This window comes from Populus trichocarpa, chromosome 13 (genome assembly GCF_000002775.5).
Source record: "Populus trichocarpa isolate Nisqually-1 chromosome 13, P.trichocarpa_v4.1, whole genome shotgun sequence".
NCBI lineage: Eukaryota > Viridiplantae > Streptophyta > Magnoliopsida > Malpighiales > Salicaceae > Populus > Populus trichocarpa.
The window spans coordinates 5,220,863-5,236,075 of NC_037297.2; the positions used below are offsets into that span (position 1 = coordinate 5,220,863).

Here is a 15,213-nt window from a genome sequence, read left to right on the forward strand (position 1 = left end):
ATTGAGAGTTTAATAAGTTAACTTGAGTTGACTCAGATTTGTTTTTTGTTTTTTTTTTAATTTCATCCTTTAATAATGAGTTGGTAAAAAGATGGGCTTTGTATTTTTTTTTTATTTGCTTTGTGTTAGGTAATCTTATTCTCATAACTTTGGCCAAGAGTTTAAGTGGTTCGAAATTGTACTTTGAGATTTTTTTTTTTAATTTTCTTTCTATTAAATTATCTTGGTCTCATGACCTAGGTCATGTGTTTACCAGGTTGACTCAGTTTTTTTTTTAAAAAAATATATTTCTTTTTCTATTATTTCTTTTAACAATGGGTTGGTTGAAATGTGAGCTTTATAATTTTTTTTAATTTTTTTTTTATGGGAAAATCTCATTCTCATGAATCACGTCATAGGTTTAGCGAGTTTATCCAGGTTGACACCATCTATTTTTTATTCTATTTTTTAAATTGATTTTTTTTATTCCTTTAAAAAATTTTCTTATTAAGAATTGAGCTTCTTAATTTGTTTCGCTTTACTTTCTATGAGGTTATTGTAGTATCATGATTTTGGTCACATGTTTTGTAGGTTATCTAGCATTTATAAAATGATATGAAGAAGTGAGAACTCACTTTTAAGAAAGGGATGTTCGCTCTAGAACTGCTCTTTCAGTAATTGACATGCAGTACACTAGGACTGAGACATGGCTTAAACTCCAACAAGAGGCAGCAATGGGGGATTTTCTACAATGAGGGAAAGCTTAATGAGGCAATGTCGCATGGAGGTTGAAAGCCTATTGATACGATCCAAGTAAGGTCAAATTTAGATTTTGGCATAAAATTCTCTACTATTTAGTTTTATGGTATCAAACATAACTTTTAACTCGACCATTGGATTAAGCTAAAATTATTACAAGAGTTTTTAGACATGTTGTTCTACATTGAGTTAATGTTTTAGGTCATTTGGAGTTAGGAATGGATTATTTCAAAGGGTCAAAGTTACTGGAAACATGTGTGGAAGCTATTGGCTTTTCTATTTTACAAAGATTTCATATCAAATAATGAGACATTTATGACAACAACTGTTGTCCATGGTTTGAAAGGATTTCATATGCATTATAGAATGTATGTGGTGGAAAGGAGGCTTGAGATTCTTTTGTTGTTCTTTTTCTTCTTTTACAAGATTTTCTTGCACATCAATGAGACTGAGAGGAGGCAATTTAAGGAAGAAAATTCTAGTAATCAAAAACAAATTTTCCTAACTAATTTGGAGCATGGAGTCTCGGGCATACATGGGGATTTCAAGCAAAATGACTTTTTTTATTATGTTAATTAGGTTTGTTTTAGTCCATTATACATTGTTTTAGGGTTTGTTTCAATATTAGACTTGGGCTAGTTGATTACTATTATCACACCCGGACATCGCGGCGACCAATTAAAAATTATCTCTCAATTGGAAAAAAGAACAGATATCTGACATCTTGTTCTTTTGGGGGAAAATGTCTTGTTCAATGAGTCGCCACCTAGTATTATGATCACTAGGAACCCTAACTGGTCAACATAGATTATATGGTACGTGACTGGTTACGCAAAAGAGAAGATGCTATCACCCCTTAAGCGTCCTACCTAAAGCAGGCTGCATTGCTGGTTTTGTCTAAAATTACTAAGAATTTGTTCTCCATTTTCTCTTTTTTTATTCTTCCTTTCATGTTCCTGACTCTGGCGTCAGTGAACAATTCCTACGAATATTTTCAACTCTAGCATTGGTAAATATCACACAAATCCAAAAATACGATACTCCTGACTCTGGCGTCAGTGAATATTTTCGTGAAAAATGAATTTGAAGAAGAAATTTTCTATGTCATCTTTTTTGTTTATCATTTATTATTATTTGCTCTTTTTAGATGGAAGTTAAAAAAAAATATTGCACGATAAATTTGCATTTAACAATAATAGGCCACAGATTGAGCACATAACTAAAAAAAATACAAAATGTAAAGAAAAAAAACATAAATCAAAGTGTGAGGGGCCCACAAATAAATCAACAAAGATCCCCTAATATATTTGGAATTTTCTGATATCGAAAAAGGGTTTGTTTGGTCAAATATCAAACTAACATGGGCATAAGAATTATGGTCAAGGCATAAGGGTGTGTTTTGTCAAACACACCCTTAGCAAACACATTTTGGGCCGGCTGGGTCTAAAGCCCAGACCTGGCCCACTTCTTCTTTTTTTGGGCTGAGTCCAGCCCAACCCGCATGGGCTGGGTTAGACCCAGCCAGCCCAGCCCGGTCACTGGCCCAAGCCAGTGACCCGGCTGGGCAGCAGGCACGCATGGTTTAAACCACGCGTGCGCTGCACAGGGCAAAGGTAATTAAATTACCTTCGCCCTGTTTTCTTCTTTTGCAACAAGAGGTGCAGAATCAAAGGGAAAAGGAAGGCCTTACCTGGCGATGGCGATGGCGAAGGCGAAGGCGGAGACGAAGATGAAAGTGGAGGTCTTGTCCGGAGAATGTTCTTCTTTCCCCTGCTCTTGCGTTTTCTTTTTGTTATGGGTTCTCTTTTTCTTTAGGTTTTTTTGTTCCCCTGTTTTCTGCTCTCCTTTTCTCCGTCCCCGTTCTTGCGATCCCCTGCCTTTTATAGGCTGTCATGCTGCTTATCTTCCCAGGATCATGATAAGGTATGGGGACATTGTGTTTCAGTCGGATTGAGGCACCGACAGTCCCGCCCCTGTTGGACTCTTTTCTATAAGCATGAGGGCGTGAAAAATTTATCCTTATCTCCCCGGAGTTGTCATCTTCACAAAGATAAGCTTTGCAAATTGAGTTCTGGTTGGACTGGGATGCCGGTGTTTCACCATTTCCGTTCCTTCTGTGCAGGTGAGCTTTCAGCGTCCAAGGAAGAGGAAGAGAAATAGCACATGCTTGAAACGGTGCGTTTCGGACTGGAAATGACCATTTCTCAATTTGGTCCTCCAAGTTTCAACACTTTAATCGGGCCCCTAGACAGAATTTCGGTGCCTTTTACAAAATGGTCCCTAGACCTTAATCACTTGTAATTTTGTCCTTAATCAACTCAGAAATTTAATATTGATTCGATTATGCCCCTAATTTCATTAATTAAACTAATTCTAAGCTTAATTAAATCCTCAAACTTATCCATTCTTCAATCAAACTCCCGATATCATTAATTAAACCCAATCAAAGTTTAAATAAAACTCCATACCAGCTAATTCTTTTAATTTCTTTAAAAATTAACTTCCAAAATCATAAATCAAACATGATTAAACCCATCAAAGCTTTCCATTTGTGTTGTCTTGATCCAAACCTCAATTTTTCATTCATTTCCTTTTTTTGAATTTTATGTTGTCCAAAATTGGGTTATGATAACTATATAGGGTCAATTGGCTTGCAACCCAAAAAAGGTCCAATATGGTTATTTAGAGAGAACTGTATATTACATTTATAGATGCAAGTTTTGGCAGCTATGATGATTTGAATAAACAGGGTTTTTTCTTTGTTTTGCATATTGCAAACAACTTTTTTTTGCAAGAACAAAGATTGTACACCAACTTATCAAAGATTAACTGGTTTTGTAGTGTCATTTGAATACTTTGGGTTCTTAGGTATAAGGTTATCTCTGGATCTAGATTATGTTTCCAATACCTGTGGTTCTTAGATACAAGATTACCTCTAGGCCGGGGTTTCAAACCTGGAATTTAGTTTACTTGGGTTGGTTTTTAATTTTGCTATGGATTGTGTGTTCATGTGATCACGAGGTTCGCATCACCTACAAGTCGTGAACTTCTTTTCCTGTAGAAGAAGTAATGATGGTATCTGGTTAATAAGCATCGACTAACTTTGTGCTAGCAACTACAAAAATATAGAAGATGCAAATGACATCTAAAATGATTGAGCATAAAGTGTTTATAGATGGTTTTTTAAGTTTGCTATAAAATCCTAGGGCTCAACCTTAGATCGGCTGTGGAAATTGCCAAGCTAGAGTATGGTAGAGACAGAGGAAATTTCCAATGGAGCGGTGAAATGCATAGGGTTTGTTTGGATCAATCCCAGTCAATCCAATATTTTACTATCTTAATATTTTTAAAAAAACTATCATCTAATATATCACTATAATATATCACTATTTTAGCATTTAAAAGGAATATTGTCTATTATACATCAAATTTTAAATTCATGATTGATTTTTTTATATTAAAAAAAAAGTATGCAACGCTTTTACAATTTGTTTTTAATGTTTTTAAACACGTCTCTCTCTTAAAGCATGTTTGACAGTGTGGTTGTGGGTGCTTTTTAAATAACTTTTCGTGCCAAAATGCATGCCAATGATATTTTTTTATTTTTTAAAAATCATTTTTGATATCAGCACATCAAAACGATCCAAAACATACAAACCATATTAAATTTTAATAAAAAAAAATTCAAATTTTTTGGGAACGCAGCCGCAGCCAGGTTCCCAAACATGCTCTTAAAAACGAACTTGAAATTCTTTGGAATTCTTTGGAGTGCAGTGAGGCATTGAAGACACGTCGTTTGCTTCGCTTTGATATTTGCAGGTAGGAAATCTGCATCCTTAATTTCTAGCCAGTAGGCTAGGCCTAGACATTTTACTCCACTCCAAAAATCCCCACCATCACCAGAAGGGTTGTAGCACCACAAACCCTAAACCTCACCACCACTCATTCCCATGCATTTCTACCCTTAAACACCCCCTCCTCCCAAAATGAGCAGCAACGCCACCAGGTTCCTCATGCTCCTCACCACCACAACCACCATTCCTTCCCCACTCCGTTACCCATCGATCCTCCGCCTCACCCGCCACCACATTCCTTCATCTCTCTCCTCCCTTTCCCACCACCACCACAACCTCTTCACTCTCTCCCTTCCTCGCCCTTTAAAATCCAATTGCTCCCCTTCCCAGCACCACCAACAACTCCATACCACTGCCCATTTCTCCGATTCCCCTTCCACCTCAACTTCCTTTCCTTCTACCTCCGGGTTCTCCGACCCCTGGCCAGAGTGGTCTAAATTTGTTAACAACCTCTCTGCGGCCGGTTATTTTAATATCAAGCATGGTTCTAATACTCCAAGTGATGATCTCACCTCAGTTGATGATTTATCAGAGGGGTTTTTGCGTTCTTGCACTGCTTCCTTAGCTTTCGCGCGTGATAAACCTCAGGCTTTAGGGTCGGTTTTCTGTTAATATATGTGTAGTGTTCATTTGGATTGATTTTTTTTTTTTTGAGTTAGAGCTTTTGTTATTATGTGATTGTTTTTGTTGATGGGTATTGTAGGATGCTTTCGAGAAGAGATATTGAGGTCGTGGTTCAAAGTGGGTTACCATTTTTGTTCAAGAATAGTGACGATTCAGTGAGGAGGATGAAGTTGTTTTTGCATGGAAGTGATAGTAATGTGAGTCTTTGTGAAAATTGTTTATGCTAGAAGTTCATGTTTCTGTTCTTTGTTTTGTTATTGGAATTTACATTCGGTAGGTTCTTGTGTTTGTCTTTCTATTCATTGCATTTTCATTTAAATGGATGTTGAAAGTAGAAGCTGATAAGCATGGGAGTTTATGGGGTGTGTGTGTGTGTGTGTGTGTGTGTGTGTTTTTGTGTGTGTGTGTGTGTGTGTGTGTGTGTGTGAAATTTGAGATGGGTGAATAGATGATTTGTTTCGATGCATGTTTGAATTGAAATGCGAACAAAAATAGATAGATTAGTGCAGTTTGTTGAAAGTTTAGGAATAAAACTTGCGTCAATGTAGTAGTGGTGGCAGTTTGGTGATTAAAAAAAAGTAATGTTTTTTTATCTCGAAAGCTAAATATGTAGGTTTACCACTTGACTTGAGGCTATATGTGTCAACCATTTGGCTTTTAGTAATTTAGAAAAACCATATTAAACCATAAGGAGAGCTCAAGGAAAGAGGAAAAAAAGTGATCCTAAAACAGAGGGATGTAGGGAGGACTATTGAAAGTTGATATTTGGAGTGCACAGAGCCCATTTGTATTTTGAATCCATTAAATGCTGACTGCAATGAAAGGGTATAATATCAGGGAAGTGGAGTTCAAAATAGTGTGAAATATTGCCTTTGTTCTGCAAGAACGGGGATGGTTGATATAGGCAGTAGTTGTTAGTAAAACAACCTTAAATTTGTTTTTACTTGCTTCAAAACCTTTTTTACCTGTTATCAGGAGTTCCTATTTCAATTTCTGATACATTTGATTTTATTGGAAACGGTTGATTTAAGTACTTAATAACTAGGAAGCAGAAGCTTTGACAGTTTGTATCAGTGGATAACAGTGATGCCACCAAGTTTTCTACTTCTTAGGAAACTATCTGTTTTCAAGATTTTTATATAGGTATGCTTATAGGATAAGGTCTTCCAATCTTGTGTACATTCCCCAGCATTTGGACATTTCAAAAGGTTGATATTTTCCTTGAATGTGGGTTGTTGAGGTCACAAATCATGCACGAGTAGTTTCTGTTAACATTATGTTGGGATAGAAATCATTTTGCATTGCTTCATGAATTGCACGTATGAATTTCAGGCAAATTCAGAAAGAAGGCCCTAGTACAGTAATTACCTAAGTTTAGAGTTCTTTTATTCAGTGCCGTAAAAAAAGTGTGCTTCAGGCATGTATAAGGTGCTAGGCGAAATTTGATGTTGATAGTGAGGCCTCAGGCTAATTCCTTCCATGTTCTCAATGGTTAAACATTGATTGGAATAAGATTTACTTTGAGGAGTCTCAGGGACATTTTAATGTGGTACTAAAAAGTGATAGTTCCTTTTTAAAATTAGATGTTATCAACTTGCAAGTGATTATTCTGGGTGTCTTTAAAGCACCCTTTGAATTTTCATTTTGTTAGAATAGCATTTCCTGAACTAAATTGGAACTGCATTTTACTGTATGATCTATTCTCGATGTTGAGTATTATTCAGACTGAAAAGGAAGAAGAGTCCTTGGTGGTGATATTTGCAGATGATGGAACTTTCTCCTATATTATATCTGAGGGGACAACAAAAATTTATTATTTACTGCCAAGTCTTAGTGCAGCTAAAGTGGATAGTGAAGAGCTTTCAATCCATAAAAAAAATTGTGCTGATGGAAAGCCTGGGGCCAAAATACTGTTCATCTCAACTTCTGTTCGAGCCTTTGAACTTGCATGTTATTATGTTATTTTCTTCATTTTTTTTCCTTAACTATAGTAGCATTTAACTAGTTTGGGATTAATGCTTGTTGTTGTTGTTGTTGTTGTTGTTGTTGATGATGTTGTTGTAACTGAATTGAATCCTACCTTCACTGAAAGAAGGCTTTATAAAAGTCTGGCTAATGGCCATGCTCTGCAGTTGTTTTTAACATTTTTTGCACCAAATCAAGCAGTAATTTTCTAACCATTTCTAGGTGCCAATATTTAATCTGTATTCTGTGTTCTCATTATCATTAAATGTTAGGTGCCAATATTGAATCTGTACCCCGTGTTCTCATTATTATTAAATGCTAGGTGCCAAATACTGATAAAGCACGGACAGTGGACCTGATGAAGTTTCTATTGAGTTATGCCAGCAGTTTTGTTTCTTCTGTGAAGACCAATCTTCATAATTTAGAACTTGTGGAGCCATCTGTTCGAAGTCTCTTTAGTGAGTTGGCTCAGCTGGGCTACAATGCTGTGGAGGAAAACCTAAATGGTTCATTTGGAAATCAGTTCCCTGATAGATATGGACAAACACCAAGGCCTCGTGGGCAAAATATTGAAATGAAAAGAGGTGACTGGATATGCCCAGGGTAGAGTCCTATTTGATCTTCTCATGTTATGTTCAACTTGTTTTCTTAACATAACTTGTTTGTCTTGGAGGATCATAACTTCATGAATGAAGAAAACGATACTAAACTCAGATATGTTTCTCATTGTTGTGATCATGTGATGATTTACTTTTTTACTGCCATCTTTATCGAGCAGGTGTAGTTTCATGAACTTTGCAAGAAACATGAAATGCCTTGAATGTGATGAACAACGGCCCAAGAGACAACTTACTGGTGGAGAGTGGGAGTGTCCTCAGTGAGCATTTCTTCTGTACTTGGCATTTCTACAAGCTTGGAGCTTGGTTTGTCCTTGTTTGAGTTATGATTTTGAGTAATTCCTATCAACTTTCTCTTTTGCAGATGTGATTTCTATAATTATGCAAGGAACATGGTATGCTTAAGGTGTGATTGCAAGCGACCAGGAGGTGTTTCACCCATTAGCACCAGCTCTGGATCAGACATAGGATATGGCAGTGGGAGCTATGTGAATAAAAGTGATCTGGTTAGCAGGCTGGCTGCCAATGAAAAGATGGCACAGCAGAGGCATGGCAATGTTTCTCAGATGGACAGTTCTTTGGACAGGAATGGTGCCAAAGCAGATGAAGATTTTCCTGAAATAATGCCATTGAGGAAAGGGGTGAACAGATTTGTTGTCAGCACAAGGAAGACTCCACTGGAAAGGAGGTTGGCAAATTCTCAATTCCAAGAAAACATGGGTACTGATGACACTCGGGAAAGGAATGATAATCAAAGCATAGGTACAACCAATCCCCTCAACCAAACTATCAATCGGAGCCCTGCTTCACCACTATTTAGTGCCCCTAGAGGAAGCAATTCCAATTATGTTCCGTTTGTGCCGTTACCTGCTGACATGTTTGCCAAGAAACCTGAGAACTCAAAGATGGAGGAGAGGGAGAAGTTGGAGACAGTCAACTATGAATCTCTTACTTCAAGCAACGGTGAGCAGAAAGGTGTTATTTCTGAGCGCAGTGAGCATGGTAAATCAAGAGATAGCTGCCAACCCTCTGAGATGTCCATGGACCAGAATCTGAGTGATGATAATGAGAAAGACGTAGCTGAAAAATCAGAGAGATGGTTTAAGAGGGTAGCAGAGTTGCATAATGTCACTGATCTGACCAGTGCAATTTCAGATGATGACTTCCCTGAGATCATGCCGTTGCGTAAAGGAGAGAATAAATTTGTTGTTAGCAAGAAGAAAGATAGGTCTCTGACTTCTCCAATGTACAAGAGACATGCAGCCATGGAGCAAGCTAACACCACAAATTCCGTACCCTTTGTCCCCTTCCCACCCAACTACTTTGCTAAAAAGGATAATCAGCAACCAGATGAGACAGATTCCCATGATAAAGGTGTTAGCGAAACCTCAAGTTCTGCAACTCTGGAGAAGCATCCACAGAAGTTGGATGATGCTAGACTTGGGGTTACCCATGCAGCTCAGGAGGACAGTACAGGGAGCTGGTCTGGGGAGAAGAAGAGTGATTTAAAGAAAGGTGCCACTTATGGGAAATCGGCAGGTGGAAATTTTACCCAAAATTTTATTGATCCCCTGCCAGCTGGCAGGGATAGTTGGAACACTGGAAATTCTAGGAGTGCGAATGCCACTGGGACATCAAATCAAATGGGGAACTCAATGCAAAACTTAAATAATTCCCCCGCAAATACCAATGACAGCGAGAGTAATGGATCTTCCTGGAAAGAGAATATCAGTGAGAAGAAGATTTTCACGGGAACTGCACCTCAATCATCTAAGAATCAGAGTGTTGGGGATAGCTGGACTGGAAAGAGCTTGGAAGGGTCGGCAGTGAAGGAACCAGATCCTTTGGACATGTCTGAAGAGGCCAAGTCAGAAAGGTGGTTCCGACGGGTTGCGCAGATCAAGGACATCTCAGAGCTCAGTCAGATCCCAGATGAGGATTTCCCATCAATAATGCCAATGCGGAAAGGGGTGAATAGATTTGTTGTGAGCAAACGAAAAACACCGTTAGAGAGAAGGTTGACATCTACTCAGTATAGAAAAAATCTTCCAATTGTCAGCTCTGATCCTGTGAAGGAAAATGACAGTAGCTGATAGAATACAAAGATTTCTGCCACAATTTATGAATGTGAAAGTCATTTGTTTCTGTGGATTGTGCTACATAAATTATCACTCATAAAGAAAAGAATAATTTCTTCGTAATTCTTAATTACATGTTATGGTTTCTTGTGCTGCATTATAATTTGGCATCCGATGATGTACCTGGTGAGTCTTTGGGAAGAGGCCAGACAAGCCTGCATTTTATCTCAACTAAAAATTTGTTGACTTGGCATCATATAATAACAATAATCTAGGGTCGGGTTCTTGACAATTTTATGATTTCTAACAAATTATATCTTTGTGAAGCCATTTGTCTAATGCCTCCACAAGAACTGAAAGCAAATATTGATGTGATGTGGAGGTGGAGGTGAAGGGAGAGTGTTTTTTTTTTTTTTGTCAATGTATTGTTAAATAGGGTCGTAATTTTATGTGACATAATTTCTCTTAACTGCTTCTCACGTGTTATCGCCTTGAAATTAAAATCATGAAAAAAAATAAAAATGGTTAAAAATACGAAAAAATGAGAAGAAATCAATTTTTTATATGTTTTTTTGTAAAAAATTATAAAATTAAAGGTTAAAATTAAGTTATAAAAATATACATTCTAAGGTTTTATTATTATAAGTGTAGGTAATTTTATGAAGAAATGATTAAAAAATACGTGGTATGATAAATGAAAAACATAGAAAATGGTTTACGTATACACGTGCATATCATTGATATGTTTGGATGGTTTTGTTTACTAATATATGGTTGGTGCCAGGCTGTTAATGTTTATATATATGAATCTAAATAAGAGTATGAATTCGAATAAAAATATTTATGATATAAATTTGGTATATGAACTATCTTCAATCTAGCTTATGGATATAAGTGATTATATATTTTGATTTAAAAGACGATATATGATTTTAAGATTCATCGCCAAGTTTAAAGTACTTCGACTTGGTAGTTAGTCAAGTCTAAGGGAATAATTATCCTCCCTTAGCACGTCTAAAGAAATGACTACATCTTCCTTTGGCACGCTCAAGGAAATGATTGCATCCTCTCTTGGGCATGCCCAAGGGAATGACCAAGGGAATGACCATCGGAGATTCCTCACCTCTACCAAAGGAGACCTTTTGCAGGTACGAGTTACAAGTCACATTGACCTACCAAGCATCAAGTATATGCATTGGCCTACCAAACACCATGTATATGCTATCAAACACCTTGGCTAAGGAGAGTGGATGAGATTGCTATGATCAATTGATTAACCGATTATTCAACTTGTGAACCTTATTCCTAGCCTACTTGGATTTTTTTGGGATTTCATCAATAACTATATTGAAATATTCGATGAATAAAATGTATTCAAAATTTTGATATGTTTTGAATATCTTCACATTATTAGGCATTATTACTTTGATAACGAGGGTAGTCGTCACAGCTCAAAAAGATATGGCATGACAAGAAACATCATATAGTTGAGGTGGAACATCCTCTATAATGACGTTCTTTTGCATATCATTCTTAGCTAGCTGAGTCAATCTCTAGGAAAGCTTAGTACACAATCTAGAAATATGATTTAAAAAAAATAGGTATTTAGCATTTATTTATTTGAAAATGCTAATAAATTAATTACTTTTTATTTACTTACGCCATGCTAGATGTGGTTTTTGAAATCTATTTTTATTTAGTTTTTATAATTAAAAAAGATACATGTATGAAAGGAGTTTTGTTCAAAGATTAAGCCAATTTAACACTTAAGAGGGGGATGAATTAGGTGTATCACTAAATTCTACAAATAATGCAAATTACTTTAAGTAAACACAATAACCAACTATGTAATAAAGTACTTAAAGTAAAGAGATAAAAAAGATAATTTGTAAACTCTTTTTAAAGTGGTTCGACAAATCTACGTCCACACCTCAAGTATCTAACCGTACTTGAGTATTATATTCCTTCACTAATCCAACTTCAAGAGTACAATGGTTACTTAATGAATTAACACTAAGATTTTTACATCATTTAAAGATATACTCTCTTTAATATTTTTCACTTAGTGAAAGTTCTAATATCTTTATAACTCACTAGATTGCACTTATAGGATTTAAAGGTGTTTAAGTGTAGTGAGAATGAAATTAAATGCTCTTGTGCTAAAATATGAATGTTAAATAGAACAAATTAGAGTATGATCAAGGATTGGTAATTTTACAGTGTTTTTACTTTTAGAATAGCTTGTATATCATATATATTTGGAATCTCTTTCTAATTTTGCAATTAGACAAGCTATATATGTTTCTAAGAAAAACTAGTCGTTTATAATTGTTACAACCCTACTAACAATTAAAACAATTAACTGGTTCAGATTGGTCAAGCCAGTCAGTCGACCGATTCTTGATTCCCAAGTGTTCATTATGGATGAATAAGCGGTCGACCGGTTCATATGGTAATACCAAATGACCGATCGGTTCATGCAGCATTCCAATTTTAACATATTAGCCTTGATGAATTCTTAGAACAATCTATCTTAAATTATATCAAATTATTTATGAATCTTTTAATGCATGCAAAATGAAATGTGCGAGTTCATTTTAATTATGCTATCAAGTAGGATATAAAGATTTACATGAGCACTAAAATGAACATTTAATCTAAGTCTTCACTTTGCTTTCTTCTTAAACTTTTTGATTGATTTCTTCACGAAATTCATCATGCTTGTTGATATGTTCTTGGTATAAAACTTGTTTAAAGTTTATTCTCAACCAAGCATATCATCAGTCAAGGAGATGATATAAAATCTTTGGAAAAATATATTTTATCAGATGAATTATTTTCTATTATACATGAAATTTTTTAGACAACATTTTCTTAACAGAATCATATATTTTTTTGAATAAAAAGCAAAGGAAATTAACATAAGTTTTTGAAAAAAAAATGATAACTTAAATAAATAGAAACTTATATCTCTTCAATCCAAATTTCATTTCCTTATTAATATATATTTTTAACAAGAATATAATTTTCTTTATAAAAAACATTTTTTCTTAAATAAAAAAATTATCATGATATGAAAAATAAGTTTCAATAAAAAAAATAAAAATCATATCTCGATATTTTGTATGCAATTAAAGAAAAAATGAATAATTAATTTGAGAAAATTATATAGGAAAATTATAATAAAAAATAAGTTTTATTTTCGCTGAATATTCATGATCACAATTTAAGAAAAAGAATTACATATTAGATTCATATATAATACTTAATAACATGATTGTCAATATTAATATGAAAAAACTATAATCTTATTTCCAAAAAGAGAAAAAGTAAGGATTGTCAATATTAATATGAAATACTTGTTGTCATCAATATTCTACATAGGTTTTATATAAGTAATGGAAGAAACCTAGTCTTTTCTATTCTTTTTGTTACTATTATTATAACATATTTGTTTTTGGACACTTATCTTTCTTTCATTTAGGTTTCTTCCATGTTAATTTAGGAGAATCATTGGGTGTTGTGACATGTTTTTTCCTTTTTTTCTATTTTCTCTTCTCTTAATAGCTACGATTCCTCTATTATTATTTCAAAATGGACTAGAATTTGTTTTATCAAATTTCATGTGCTTATGGTTCTCTCTTTAAACTAACAATAAAAAACACATAAAAAACATCTTTCAAAATAAATCTTGATTTTAGGTATTAAATATATATAGATTCATAATCAAAGGCAAACTCATAACGATATCATCATTGGTTATCATTTAATTTCAACAAACCCACCTTCAAACACAAACTCATGTGTTCTACAACCTTGCTATAGATTTAGTTAACACGACTTTGGATGAAGAAGAAGTAGATCGATAATAGCATTCACTTCCTCTTCCTAACTTCATGATCAACGCTGTCATGATTTCTTTCTTTCCTTTCCTTTAGTGTTATATTTACTTCACTAACTTTGTATAGTTTTACTATGAATGAATTTTATTAACGATCTAATTCAAAATATAAAAGTGATCAGTCTATTGAGATTTAGAGAAAGAGATGCCTAAAGGTAATGAAATTATTATTTTTTTACTTTTTTAAAAACAAAATCTATTTATGTAATTAGATTTATGGCTTGGAGGTTGATTTCCTTTTATTTTTTTGTTTGTTTTACTGTATGTTAGTGTTGTCAAAAGGCACTCAAAGGCTCGCTTAAGCATTATAGGCAAAGCGAGGCCACAATGTCTTTATTTTTCTCGAGTAATGAATTTCAATGTAGTGTTGCCTAGGTGTGTGCTTGGTGAGTGGATGCCAGACATTAAAGCCAACGCTTGCTTGAAATACATATTTTGTTTTTGGATTTTTTTTAATTGATTTATGTTTTGATCTGTTTGTCCATTTTTTTAATCTACCACAAGAAAAACAATTTAAGAGTATTTTTGTAAGATCTCACATCGGAAGCGAGCATCCAGAGCCAGGGCCTTATAAGTGCATGCTTACCTTGACTAGTAAGACGCGTTTTGAGGCCATGTGTGGCTACCAAGAACAAACCCGTAAGGGGGACCTGGGTGGAAGCCCTGGATTTGGGTGGACTAGGAGACCCAAAGCGGACAATATCTTGCTAATGGGATGGGGTGTTACATTTGGTATCAGAGCCGAGGACGGCTCGTCTTAAGGTGGGGGGATTGTAAGATCCCACATCGGAAGCGAGCGTCCAGAGCCAGGACCTTATAAGTGCATGCTCACCTTGACTAGTAAGACGCGTTTTGGAGCCATGCGTGGCTGCCAAGAACAAACCCGTGAGGGGGACCTGGGTGGAAGCCCTGGATTTGGGTGGACTGGGAGGCCCAAAACGGACAATATCTTGCTAGTGAGGTGGGGTGTTATAATTTTTGTAAAAAAAACATTAGGTTAAAAAAAGAATAAAAAAATCATTAAAGTGAAAGTTATCATGCTTAGTATTGATATGATGTTTGGTTTGGTTACATTATGTTTTTAATTAAAGATTGACTAAATGGTTTTTTTGGTCAGTTCCTTACAACTTATAGATTATTTTTGTTGAATAAATTGTTGGTTATTAGGTCAATCCTGACAAGATTAGTTCTCTTCTTTGTTCTTCATTTTATTTGTCTTTTTATAATTTTCATTTCTTATGTTTTTCAACCTTTATTCCTTTTACATGTGTTTTTTTCCTCATTGCTTTGTTGTGATGATCTGTGACTTTGCTGCAATTTTCAATTGAATTGCCAGGTCTTATTCTTCATATCATGATATGTATTTTTTTTTCATTGTTCTTCTTTTTGGTTTGACAATGCATCATAACTTTTCAGGTTGTGTTGTTATTTACTCT

General features: G+C 35.0%; 1 protein-coding gene across 1 annotated transcript; it reads left to right on the forward strand.

The window, feature by feature from the left end:
• Positions 1 to 4,570: 4,570 nt before the first annotated feature.
• Positions 4,571 to 9,999, forward strand: LOC7482390 (zinc finger protein VAR3, chloroplastic). The gene is made up of 5 exons (XM_024583686.2): positions 4,571 to 5,188; positions 5,296 to 5,413; positions 7,504 to 7,784; positions 7,960 to 8,058; positions 8,163 to 9,999. Exons 1-5 carry the CDS (start codon positions 4,725 to 4,727, stop codon positions 9,889 to 9,891), a joined length of 2,691 nt encoding a protein of 896 aa, XP_024439454.1. The 5' UTR covers positions 4,571 to 4,724; the 3' UTR covers positions 9,892 to 9,999.
• The last annotated feature ends 5,214 nt before the right edge of the window (positions 10,000 to 15,213 follow it).

What these genes read in the sequence shown, in the direction of transcription:
- LOC7482390 (XM_024583686.2), top strand. Translation starts at nt 4,725, where the DNA reads ATGAGCAGCAACGCCACCAGGTTCCTCATGCTCCTCACCACCACAACC. An exon ending in TGCATGGAAGTGATAGTAAT is followed by an intron (nt 5,414 to 7,503) that starts GTGAGTCTTTGT and finishes ATTAAATGCTAG; the next exon opens with GTGCCAAATACTGATAAAGC. An exon ending in GGTGACTGGATATGCCCAGG is followed by an intron (nt 7,785 to 7,959) that starts GTAGAGTCCTAT and finishes TTTATCGAGCAG; the next exon opens with GTGTAGTTTCATGAACTTTG.